This window comes from Protopterus annectens, chromosome 2.part2 (genome assembly GCF_019279795.1).
Source record: "Protopterus annectens isolate FY-2018-M chromosome 2.part2, PAN1.0, whole genome shotgun sequence".
Lineage (NCBI taxonomy): Eukaryota > Metazoa > Chordata > Ceratodontiformes > Protopteridae > Protopterus > Protopterus annectens.
In genome coordinates, this window is record NC_056730.1 from 343,992,654 (window position 1) to 344,007,087 (window position 14,434).

The 14,434-nt window shown below is 39.4% G+C and overlaps 1 protein-coding gene across 1 annotated transcript in view; it reads left to right on the forward strand.

The window, feature by feature from the left end:
- The window catches only part of COL19A1 (collagen type XIX alpha 1 chain), a gene marked incomplete in the record, with an annotated part of 3,251,042 nt that overhangs the window by 302,855 nt on the left and 2,933,753 nt on the right, over positions 1 to 14,434 (forward strand). Inside the window, 1 exon segment of the mRNA XM_044063894.1 lies at positions 437 to 536. Coding sequence (XP_043919829.1) covers positions 437 to 536 — 100 coding nt within the window.

Consider the following 14,434-nt stretch of genomic DNA (forward strand, 5'->3'; position numbering starts at 1 on the left):
GAGTAGTGCAAAACAGATATTGGGAAACATTCTTTCATGCAAAGCAAGTTTGCAGACTGTAGTAGCCTTCCTAAAGAAGTTGTCTAATTAAAAATAACAATGGAGATTTAAAATGAATAAACTTCAGGCAATTCTCAAGCAGGTTTGGAGAACACACATAAACCAACAGCAGTTAATAAGTATGGTTGCATATGTACCATGCGGACACCGTCTAGATCCTTCCATAGTTCCATTCTGTACTATTATTTCAGTATAAAAGAGTATGTTATGCAACATGTAATTCATATGTGTTTAAATCCTGACAGCAGAAAGGTATAAGAAAACAGAGTGATAATACTCCTACTGCCATTAATTTTCAGAAGCATTGTAAAATTATTGTATGATAAAATATCTTGGGAAATAAAATGCATTCTTAACATGCCAACTATTATTTTAGGTTTTGATCTAGCAGAAAGGTTTTCCCTAAGAGATGCCTCTGATGGAGAAGACAACCCAGTGTTCAAACTCGGAGGTAGATCACTCATTAGGGACTCAGAGTAAGTTAATCAGCTTGTTTTATGCATTTATTACAACTGGTTGGACATCCTGCTGTAACACTTCTGCTTACTGTGTTGGTCTGTGCAACTTACATATAAGAAGAAAGATTGCAAGGATGGTATTTATATCTATAGCTGTATGTAGATGGATACAGTGTATTACAAGACACAGCCCTCCAAAGAGCCAAAGTTTGAGGTTTTCAGGGATAGCAGGTGATGTCACCCAATGCATTGTACTTGAATAATTTAAGATTAGGGTATGCTGTCAAGCTAAATTAGTGTGTATTTAACTGATTTTATGAAGTATTATATGTCTGCATATTATAATATGGTCTCTTATTTCTGCTTTTCAGTAAGGCTGACAGACACAGATGCTGACATACTCATGCATTGACACATGCATACATATTCTTTGTTTGCAAGTATGGGTTTTGTATTGTAACAGTACCCCACCAGATGTGCAGCAGAAAGGACCACCCAAATCCCACCCAGCACCCTGCATATGACTTTTATTGCCAGTATTACTTGTCATCAAAATGAATATGCAAAACATTGTAAATAGTTGAATCTGTGCTCTGTTATACACATATTACCTGTTGGTGTTAACTACATAAAAAAAAGTAATGGAATGCAATATAGTCTTTAAAGTACACTCTCACAAATTCTCTCACCATTCAGTGTGCACTGATATTATGCAATACATTGCAAATACTAAATACATACATAATCAACTGTAGTTCTTGGAAGAAAGAAACATGGTGGGTGCAGGGGGTGACCCCTCTGCAAAAGCAATTACTACACACAATTTTAGTAAAGAAACATGGGAGGTGCAGGGGGGCTGGTCCCTCTGCAAAAGCAATGCCTACCAAAAAAATACTGCACATAACAAAAAGGACAAAAAATACACACAACAACTCCTTTGGAATGGCTGTACTTCAAGAACAGCAAAGTACGATCATATAATGAAAATTCCCAATGAATATTCACCATTTCACCTGATAATCTGCATGGCTTGTAACTCAGCCATGATTACCATGCAATGTCACATGGCCTTGCCCTGTCAGTTATTTCAGTCATGCCCATTTCTGTGCAGAAATGATGGTGGGGAAGTGTTTCAATACAAAGTCCAAATATGTACATATGGACAGATTTACTCTGATATTCATGAACTGCTTTCTACTACATACCCGAAGAATCATGTGCAGTGTGTGACATTTTCCAATAATAAAGTGTGGAACATAATTCAACAAAAATAGATGACTTGAGTTTATGTTTCATATTACTTTTCATTACTGCAAACCATTTTATTCATTTTTATGTTAAAAATGTAGAGATGTATTCCATAAAGTATATAAGAATGAATCACCACTTGTCTTCAAGATCTACAATGGGTATCTGGTAAAATAGTCTAATACAAGAGAAGCTAATAAGGTGCTGCTTTCTGGTTGCCAAGTTTATACTGGTGGTGTTGCTTTTCTGTGCATGCCTCTACTAGGTAGCTGTGCCGTATAAGTAGGTTTGTGCTTTCTGCCCTGCACTGCTGCTCGAGCATAGGTCCTCTTGATAACTGGTACCCTATTGCTACACACACACACACACACACACACACACACACACACACACACACACACACACACACACACACACACACACACACATCTATATCTATCTATCTTTCTGTATAGCTATGTATATGGATTCATAACTTCTCTATGAAGCAGCAAACCATCAACCTAAAAATGATAGTACCCACCAAAATACATAAACATTAATCTACATATGATTAAATAAACATGGGAGGCAAGTTTTTTGTATGGTTTCACCATACCCCATGTAATTTATATATATATATATATATATATATATATATATATATATATATATATATATGTGTATATATATATATATATATATATATATATATATATATATATATATATATATATATATATATATATATATATATATATATATATATATATATATATATATATATATATGGATCTAGGACTTTTGATCTAAAGCTCAAAAGTCTGAATCCATTTATTCATCTGCTTTTACTGTATTTGTGTTTCTTCCTACTTTATTACTAGGGGCATTGACTACAACTCTGATCTGCGATATATAACAATAAGTATCCTTTTCTGTGCATTTAAAGTGTTTTTTTACTGTATCTGCTTTATTTTCTGAAAAAAACAAACAAACAAAAAATATATATATATATATATATATATATATATATATATATATATACTTGTTTCCCACCTTTCTAAGCTAGTATAGTCCAGTTTTCAAGTTAGTGCTGAATTCAGGGCTGTGTTACAAATCTGTGTTTGCCCATACCTTACTTGGATAGAAGGAAGTTTCTCTGTTCACCTGTGAGAGAGGGAAGCTTTGAGCAGCCTATCTGTCCCTGGAGGAATGGTTTCAGCCCATAAATTAGTAGTGTATTGGCCATTTTGGTCTAATTTCTATCTCTTTCATTTCCCTGCTATAAATACTGCATTTGACCAGTTTTGCATGCTGGGCAGCACTGGTTAGCTAGGGTAAAACTATTCCCGGCTCCACAAAGTCTCCTCTTCAATTTTTCCCTTGGAACTACACCAACTTTCAACTTCAGCACTCAAGCCATTAATTTCTCAGCGCTGCACTTGCTCACAACTTATAGCAAGCACTTATAAACCCTATCACTAGACCCTCCTGTACTGTACAGAAGGACAAGGCTCTCTATTGGACCTTACCAGCCATCCAGTAAAACAGTTCACTGTACCTATCCAGGCATGTCCAAAGGGCAGTTTCAGGTGTACGCTGCAGTCCAACTGGTGAATCTGGGCATTTTGAGGCAATGTTACAACTGCCTCATGTACACAGACAACCCTCTCCTCCTACCACCAAACACTAATACATGCAAGAGATGCAATTATACAGCCAAACTGGGGGCTAAGCTCTCTCAACCCAAGACTGGATCAGACAGTCAAGAGGAGAAGGGAAATACTTGCATCACACCACCAGTCTCACATAGACCCATTAATGCAGCACTGGCAGAAAACACACATAAATACATGAAAACATACTCAGAGGCTCTAAATAAAAATCTGCAAAACCAACAGAGACCTCCAAAACAAACAACCTAGCAACCTTCACCCCCTAACACAAACCATGAAACACATACTTCACAAAACCAGTGTGTCATGCAATCACAGCTCATCAGGCAAAATAACATACCCAACATACTAGTAATAGGTGAATCTGTAGTCAGTCACACTGACGTCCCACTCACTAGGCTGAATAAGGAGAAGGTTACTGTTAGCTGCCTGTTGGGTGCCAGGATCCGCCTCATAACACAAGCACTCAGAGCACTCCAGAACAAGTACAAATATTTCACTGTCATTGTCCATGTTGGTGTGAATGACCTGAGCTATACCTCCCTGGACTACATGAAAAGAGACATGGAAGAGCTCTCTAATCACGTAGCCCAGGCTGGTATGACTGACCCTGAGTAGCATTCTGCCCTCACCAAAAATGATACCACGATATAAAGAAAAAATTCTCGATTTCAACAGTTGGCTAAGTTTCTGGTGTCATTCAAAGGGGATCCAGTGTCTGTCCACCTGGGATGACATGCTCGACAAGCCACACTGCTTTGCTAGAGACAGCTTGCACCTGTCACCCTTAGGCTTTTGAATACTGACCAAGGCTCTTGCTACCCCCATAGTGCCTTTTTTTGGCAAAGCTCAAAAGACAAACCCACTGCCGTAAATAGCACAAGTAACAAAAAACTGAGGGTAATGCTACTCAATGCCAGAAGTCTAAACCTTAAAATGCACACACTGGAGGCACTCCTCAGTATGGAGAAAATTGATATATGTACAGTAACAGAATCCTGGTTTAAGGTTCCATGGAGCACCCTAGCACTACCAGGCTACAACTCATACCATACATTTTGGCCACAGAACCCAAACCAAAATACAAAAGGAGGGGGTGTATCCATATTCATCAAGGATACCCACACCTCCAAGTTAGTGACACAGCATGATGCTTCAGAGATCATCCACGTGCAACTAACAATGGGCAAAACTACAATTCAAATTGTAGCTTGCTACAGATCACCCATCATGTCCCAGGACCCCCATTCTGCATTTCTGCAAACACTGGGAAACATAAAGGTCCTACCAAACAGCCTAATATTGGGTGATTGCAATTATCCAAACATTAACTGGGAGAACTATTCAAGTACTAACTCCTTTGCCTACCATTTCCTAGAATTTATAAACTCAAATGCCCTTGTTCAACTGGTCAACATTCCCACCAGAGGTGACAACATATTGGACCTGGTCATCACCAACATGGGAGACCGGTGTTCTACACCGGAGGTCAACCCTCGCTGGTTAGATCTGACCATAAACAAATAACTTTGGATATCCACATTCTGCCCCCACTCCCGGACAAGGAAATCACAGTGAAAAATGTTACAAAAGCAAACTTCACATTACTTAAGACCGAGTTGGAAATTTTCAAAGCCCCCATGCTGAAGGATAACGCTGTTCAAGCTGCAAAATCCTTTACTAATGCATTCTACGGGCAACTACAATAATGCAGGGATCATTCCATCCCAAGCAAAACCAAGACTCACTCCTCCAAGCAAAGGAAACCAGTCTGGTGGACCCCTGCCATAAACAAGCTATACAATAGAAGGAGAATGCTAGTACAAAAAAGAATAAAATCCCAAGAAGGGAAGACATCCCCGATCAGTATCAGTGAGAAACTACGATCCCTCATAAAATCATCCAAGGCGAGCTTCGAAAGAAAAATTGCCAAGGACTCCAAAGATAACAACAAGGCATTCTTTAGCTATGCTAAGAATCTAAGTGGCAATGCTCAGATCTGCTCGGAGTTCATGCAGAATGGCACAAATTACATTGAACCGACCGATATCGCCAACATCCTGGCAGACAGGTTTAGCACAAACTTCACCCCCCTCTCACCCCCAAAAGGGCCCATAACCATGCCAGAAGAATGTAGAGTCCCTGAAATCATAGACACTCAGGTTAAAACAGCCCTCTCCAAAGCAAAAAACACAGCATCAATAGGACCGGATGGTGTCCCAGGCTGCATCCTACAGGAGCTCAAAGACAAACTAAGCCCTCACCTAAACACACTGTTCAAACTCAGCCTCTCCACAGGCTGCATACCCATAGAGTGGTGCACAACAATGGTTATTCTGCTCCACAAAGGTGGAGCCACAACAGACCCCAGGAACTATCACCCTATAAGCCTGACTAGCTTGGTCTGTAAGGCTATGGAGCGCATCATCATGGAACATTAACAGAGACATTGGGAACCTCCAAACACTGGACCCTACCCAGTTTGGCTATGTTAAGGGCAGATCATGTCTCCTAAACCTGGTGGACTTTTTTGAGACAGTTACCAAGGCTATAGATGAGGGAAAGGTGAGATACACAGCCTACCTAGTCCTTGCTAAGGCCTTCAACACCATTCCCCATTCTGATATTATAGACAAGCTCACCAGCCTGAACATAACCCCCTACATCACAAGATGGGTTGCCAACTGGCTCATGGACAGAACCCACATGGTGAGAGTTGCAGGAGCTAGGTCTGACTCTAAACCGGTTACAAGTGGCATTTCCCAGGGCTCAGTCCTAGGACACCTCCTGTTTGGCATGTACTTCTCAGTGGTACAGGCAAGCACAGGAGGACTATGGCTGACCAAATTCGCAGACGACTGCAAACTAGGGGCTATAATTGACTCTACGGCTGACACAGACATCCTCCAAAGGGTCTCACTGAGACAGATACCTGGTGTCAAAATCATGGCCTCAAGCTAAATGCCAAAAAGTGTATAGTCATCCCCTTTGGAAAAAAACAAAGTACCCATAAATTATCACATAGGTGGTAGTCCCCTAAATACGGAAGACGTAATAAAGGGATCTGGGACCCAAGCAGACAGTAATCTCAGCTTTGATAATCCCACTGCCAAAGTGGGTAGCAAATCTTTCTACATGGCCCACCTAATCACAAAAGGGTTTGCATCCAGATCAACAGAGGTCATTGTGCCCCTCTACTTATCACTCATCAGACCCATCATAGAGTACAATGCCCCATTTGGGATGTACCTTACAAAACACCTGCAACAGCCGGAAAGACCACAGAAGTACCTCAACACGAGGATCACTGGCCTCAAACAGATAGAGCCCTGGGAAATGCCACTTGTAACCGGTTTAGAGTCAGACCTAGCTCCTGTAGATGCAGCTAGACTGAAGAGACTCCAGCTGTACTCGGTTGCATACCGTCTGCTCAGAGGTGATCCCTGCCTGCACACAAGGCCATGTCCAACCCAGAATTAATGGACATGCTCCACCTAAAGAAGACCTTATCCCCTCGAGCCACATGCTCTAGGGATCTAGACCTCACCACGACAATAAATAGGACATGCTGGAGGGATAGATTCCTGTCGCAGAGATTTCCCATGCTTTGGAACAAGATTCCAATCTACATTAGGCAGAGCTCCTTGCTAACACTTTTCAAAAGAAACCTTGATGAGTGGATGGGAAACAGAAAGTTTACCCCAGGGATCACTTCAGTGGCTCTGCTGGATAGAGGCACAGGGAACTAATCTAAGGGGGTGGAGAAAGCCAACACATTCCGGCTATCGTTAAAGTATGTAAAAAAAAAAACATTAAATCTACTGTTATGCAGGGGGCAAGCCCCCCTACATCCCCACACCCCTCTCTACATTAATAGTCTCACTCCGAGGTTGCACTACAGTGGGGAAAAGGGAATTTTCACTTATCCACACCGTAGTACGACTGGCACAACAAGCATACTTACCCGAAAGTGCTGCTTTGGTGAACAGCACTTTTGGTTAAATATGTTCGCCAATTAAGGTTTTGGTGGAAAGTGAAGTCGGGGATCTGTAAGGATCCCATATATATATATATATATATATATATATATATATATATATATATATATATATATATATATATATATATATATATATATATATATATATATGTATATATATAGATATATACATACATACATATACCAACTCTGTTACCGCACTGCAGTGGGGATGAGCATATTCCCTGATTCTCTTTGTACTGTGATCTTTTACTAAAAAGGCAATTCTCTTCAAACAGCTGATTTTTGATCAGCTGAAGCAAGTTTACCACTGTCTATGGAAACACACATCAAAAAAAGTTATGGTTTATATATGCATGCATATATATATATATATATATATATATATATATATATATATATATATATATATATATATATATATATATATAGAGAGAGAGAGAGAGAGAGAAAGAGATACAGATTAAGCAGATTCATGTTGCTAAATGCAACAGTAAATTACATATGTTGCCATTATAGCTGTAATTCATAATTATTATTGTGTTTAAACATTATATTGCAAATATTCTGACATATAGTTTTTCTGTACATTTTCTCTTTTCTGTCCTTTCTCCTATGCATTTTAACTATTTATGTGACATTTGGCCTGGGTCATAGCTGGAAATAGTCAAGTGACCAGCCACTTAACTCGGCTATCAAGCTAAAATAAAATACATTAATAAATAAATAAATTCATGTATCTACATTGACAGGAAAGCTGTCAAATTTCAGATAAGTCACATGCATACTGGTATGTATAAAGTCCTGTAAAATAAAAAAAAAACATCACTTTGACTACACTCCAAAATATATCTAAATGAAGTGCTGGCATTCTGTAACTCCATAAGATATGAAGTATAATAAAATATAATGCAAATTTAAAATGGGGTTTTACCTCCAAAATCTCCTAATTTAATGACTTTGACCTCCATTCCCCCTTACTTAAATATACTACCTGATGGGTTGTACAGCCATAGTGAAGTATTAAATGTTGCAAACATATGCTATTCACAGATACCACAGTTTATTTCAGAATAATTGCTTTTAAATGATTCATTAAAGAATGATTCTTTAATGTCTAAATGTTGCACTAAATATCTTCAGGCAACAGGCATTCAAAAGAATAACATGTTCTGTGAAAGACATGCACGTGGTTGGGCTAGAAGTTTGTAAATATGTGATATGTGAATATGAGATATGTAAATATCTGTAGTAAATTAGTGTTATATGTGTTGCTTCATTTTTTGTTTTTCTTAGACATTGGAATCCATACTAATAAATCACTGTTAAATATTCATTCTTGGTGCTAATATTTCCCACATTACACACACATCTGCATATAAAATCATAATTAAGAGCAAGACCAAATGATACTCCAAAATGATCCTCTGTCCCTTTTTCATTCACCTTATTTTTTTAACAGTGTTTGAGCTTTTCACCTTTATCTTCTGTTTTCTGAATTCTAGCTTCCTCACAACTCATTACTATCCTCCGTATTCATCTTCTTCCAGCTATATATAACTACAGACATTTCCTGTTCCAATTTCAAACTGCAAAAACCTTCTGGACCTCATTTCCACCTTCAGATTTGATGCATAGAGAACATTAGAAAAGTAATCCATGTTTCTTATTTTGCCCTTTCCCTACTAAGGTCACATAGATTTTTACTTTCCTCTCAATTGTGCAGCATTTATGAAACACTTTTCTGCTTCTCCATTGTGATAACAGGCAGCTGTGAATAACATAAATCACCAATTTGTTTGAAAGCTTATGTTAAAAATAGCACTGACGTGTGCTGTACTTTCTAGTCTTGTTTTGAAAATGCTGAAGCTGATGGATAAAATATAACAAAAGAATATAAACATATCCCATGGTACACTAGTAAAATGAATACTTAAAACTACTTCCATAACTATGGTCTTCACTGCATATAGCTCTTTACTTGCATTATAAAAACTGTATTGCCTGCAAAGTGATAGAAATGGGATTGAAAATGTAAATAAGCTGTGTTACACTGGTTGAATTTCCATAAGCTTTCCATTTTCCTTATATATGCGGAAATCTTTTTAAACAATTAAGTATTACTTTTGATATTTTTGCATGCTGTCAGTGGTGCAGCTGTTAACAACTTTCTCTAATGGTGAAGAATGGCATTGCATTAACTTTTATTCTTATTTTGAACTTAGTGCAACATGTTCTGTTTACACAGCACGCATTTACATAAAATAAATTAGAAGAGTTATTTGATAGTTTGGTGAAGGAAGGAGTCATTTTTCAGGGGGTAATATTTCATGGAATTTTCTATTAACAGCACAAGTTCAAAATAAAACTCATCATGCCAATGTTTGTGAAACAATGTGCATGCATACAGGAATCATTTCAAGTTTTCACAGCAGTTCAAGGCATTATGGTACTTACCTTTCCTCAAATGTTGCCTTTAGCCTAGCATCATATGGCATCCTTTTTAACTATGCTGCCCTCTACACTGAGTGATGAGAATTTTTATTTATTTACTTATTTATTTACATTTGTTGACTGGGAGTGTCCGACTGGACGTAGGTCCATTTTCAGTGGAGGCATGGGGAGAAAAGCTCCAGAGTTAAAATATACAGACAATAGTTACAGTGGATTTATGGTAGCACTGCGGTAGCATTGTAGCATTGTCGCCTCACAGTAAGACGTTGTCCTGTTCGATTCTCAGCTAAAGCGTCTTCTGTGTGGAGACGTGTGAATGGGCGTGCCTTCATTGAAGGTTGTACGTTAGGGCTGGCAACTCAGTACATAAAAATCTACTGCCAATCATTAGCGGACCGGAGTTCCGCTGTGGCGTCCCCTAACTGGGAAAAGCCGAAAGATACAACAAAGTTACATTGGATTTACATAGCGATTAACAATTTGATTAATATAGCAATTAATTACAAACATAGTTACAGATGAAGAACATAGTACATCAGTAGACAACTAGAATCTTTATATGCGAAGTACATAACAGACATTAACAATTGTTACAATAAGAAGTTACTGCTGTATAATAAGTAGTAGGCTTATGAGCATCCGAGCTTGCTATAATCAAGGTAGTTAGTAGGGTGGAAAGAAAGGTAGTGGTTGGATGGGGTGGGTGATATTAGAGTGGGAGTTGCAAGGGCATAGCCAGCATGTTTTTAGGTGCACTTTTAGTAAAGTTTTGAAGTTGGTGCATGATGGTATGGAGGTAATTGTGGGTGGGAGGGAGTTCCATAATTTGGCTATGGCGCAAGAGAATAGTGCTTCACCAGCAGAGTTATTGGCTTTAGTGATCTGCAAGTGATTTTGTTTTTGCTGGATCTTAATGGTCTGGTAGTGCGATAGGGGTGAAGTAGATTCTGGAGGGATGGGACATTTAGTGGATGGTTTACTAGTTTGTGGGCGAGTGAGAGTTGATACCACTGAAGGAGTTGAGGGAGTTCAAGCCAGCCCAGTTCAGCAAGTGAGAGACAGTGGTGACTACGGTAGGATGCCCCTGTGGTGAATGTGGCAATTTTGTTGTAGCAGGTTTCTAGCTTGTTTAGATTACATTGCCTTAGGTAGGTATATATTGGAGAGGCATAAAGTAGGGTGGAGATAAGGTGGGAATTTGCTACTGAAATCTTTGCTGCTTTGGTGAGAAGTTGCTTATTTCTGTATAACGCTCCTAGTTTTTTTGTGGACTTTTTTATGGTCATGGATATGTGAATGTCAAATTATAGTTTATTGTTAATTTCCACTCCTAGCAATTTGGTGTGTTCTGTTGGGTGTATAGTGGTGTTGTCTTTTGCTGTGATGTTAAAGTGAGAGTTGTTTTGATTATGTTTGGTGGGTTGGAAGATGAGTAGTTTAGTTTTGGTTGGGTTGAGTATTAATTGGGCATCGGATAACCAAGTTTCAACAGAGGAAAAGGCTTCCTGTGTGACTTTTTGCAGTTTGGGTAGGGACTGGACTGAGCAGATGATGGATGAGTCATCTGCGTATTGTATGAGTGTGCCATGTTTGGTGGCAGAGGCTAGATTATTGGTGAAAATAGAGAAGAGTAGGGGTCTAAGGATGGATCCTTGGGGAACCCCTATAGAGACAGGTAGTTGGGGAGATATGTCATTCTACCATATAACGGATTGTTAGTGGTCAGACAGGTAACTCTGAAACCAGTTAGTGACTGATTGAGAGAAGGATAGGTTATTGAGGACAGAGATGAGTTGTTTGTGTGGGACCATGTCAAATGCTTTAGATGGGTCTAGGAAAATAGCAGAGGAGAGATAGCCATTGTTTTTATGCTGAAGGATAGTGTTAGTAAAGGAGAGTAAGGCAGTGGTGGTGCTATGGTTTGGTCGGAAACCATGCTGAGTACTGGAGAGAAGGTTGTTAGTAAGGAGGTGGTCTGAGGCCTGAAAGTGAATGCATCTGTCTAGTATTTTGGAGAGTGGAGAGAGAATAGCTATGGGGCGGTAAATGGTTAGTTCTGTGGAGGGGCCACCTTTGTGGAGGGGAATTATATGTGATACTTTTGAGAAGGTAAGTGTGAGCTGTTGTGTCATATGCTGTCCTAGCCAGGTATATGTAAATCAACACGTGTCTTGTGAATGTCACAAAAAAGACAATTGAAAAGTGACATGAAAAAAAATATGCATAAGCTATATATATATAAATGTAGCATGGCTTCAGTATTATATTGAAGTAACTTGTTCTGTTTTGTATGACCAAATCACTGTTACCTGAAGCATGCCTTACTGAACATAAAATACGAAGCACCCAAACTCCTGGAATAACAGTGTAACAAAATATCAGGGAAATATAATGGCATTCAATAGGCAACCAAAATGTTCTCTAGCAAAATTTCAAATTTACACTTTCAGAGGACAAGCCATTAGGCACCCTTCCTGCACCCTCTGTTTTGGAAAGTTTCATCAATCAAACCCTTGTTACTGCAATATTCAAACACAGTTATACAGTTTCATACTTGCTTTCCCACAATAATGAAGAGATATGTTTCTTTTCTGTTAAACTGCAAACCTTAGACTCAGACGTAGAAGGATTGTCCCCTAACATAGTGCTTTAATTCTGTGTGGGTGGTATTTTATTTACACACCACTCTCACTGTCATGCAGAACCTTATAAACCATACCTGCTGAAAACTGCTGCTTTGGCCTATAGCCATCTCCTGCCAAACCTATACATGTTTCACACTGAAGAGGTGAAAGAAGGGTTATGGACATTGGTTTCACAAGAATGCACCCACCCAGGGTTGCCAGATGTCCCTATTTGGGCGGGACTGTCCCGAGATCAGCAGCCTGATCCCGAGTCCCGCCCTGCTGGTTTAAATCCTGGCCAGCCTCCGCTTTGTTTTTTTTTTTGATTGGCCCGTATACCTGGCATACAGGCCAATCAAAAATCGCTAAACACGGAGGTTCTTGTGTTCCGCGTTAAACAGAAGTAGCTCCATGTTTAATGATTTTTGATTGGCCTGTATGCCGGTATACGGGCCAATCAAAAATCGCTAAACACAAAGCTACTTGTGTTGAATGCGGAACTGCAATGTATTAAACACTAGAAGCTCCGTGTTTAGTGCAGAGCTACCGTTGTTTAATATTGTGTTCTGCATTAAAGACCTTTTTTTTTTTTTTGCTCTTCACTTGCCATGTCGTCCCTACCTGGCTGGTTGGAAATCTGGCAACCCTGCACCCACCTAATACTCATCCCAGTACCTTTCAGTGACATCAAACTAACAACTGTATCATGGATAAAACTACTGAGCATTCATTTGCATGCAAACCTCACACCTGTTTCTGTTTACAGAACATCAGTGATTTTGTGACCTATTTTTGCCACATCCTTCGTAACTGTTTTCATTTTCTGGTAAGTCACTGAGGATTAGCATCCGTCATTAGAGCCAGTCATTATTGTTTTATAATTGCAAAACCTGTTGCTCTATTAAAATTTTAAGTGAATTACAGTAATATTTAAAAATGTTCCCTGATTTTAGGCTTTTGACCAGAATTATTTTTAGCTTTGTCCAGAATTGCTTAGCAAAGATGTTGAGGGGTCTGTATGCATACAGTCCATGGGATTCAGAAAAAAAATCCCACCGCTGGCATTTAATGCTGTGGTCAAAAGAGACTGTTTCTCAGATCAAGGAAATTATAATTCAGAGACATGTTAGTTGCAATGAGGAAAGACCTTGTTATTGACTAATTTGCATGTCCCTCAGTCACGTCTTGCTGCTGCTAGTGTTAATCAGCACTTTCCTGTGAGAAGATCCTCTGGAAGACCGTGCATAAGGTTGCCACAGGAACCTCGCTCATTCTCTCTTCCATACACACACACGCACACACACGCGCATGCACGCACGCATGCACACACACACACACACACACACACACACACACACACACACACACACACACACACACACACACACACACACACATACACACACCACATTTCTTACCTGTCTAACTGTTCCTGTGTTAAAGAACCTCTCTGACGTTTCCTTTTATTTTTGCCTGTGCCCCTCACAAACCACAGATGATTGCAGTCAGTCAGTCAGTCAGTAATGCCAGACATTAGTGATACATTCTTCAAAATGTGCAGAAAGTGAATTGTGATGCTACGCATGTTGCTGTATTCACTTTTTACTTTATAGGGTCATAGGTTGGTATTAGGCTATCGGCCTTAGGGCCTATACAAGCCTAGCCATAGCAATTCCCTGGCTATTTATTCCCAGAATATTTATTTCCCTGGTCCCCTGTCTAGCAGGGTGACTGATGTGATCCCTGGGGTGAATTTCCTATCTCCCATCCAATCATCAAGTTCCTTTTGAAAAGGGCCAAAGAGCCGCTCAGCTTGACATGTATGGGCAGTCTATTCCAGAGTATGGGGAGTCTCTGGGTCAGGAACCTGTCCCTCCAGCATGTTTTATTCATTGTGATGACCAGGTTTAGATCCCTGGAGCATGTGGCTCTGAG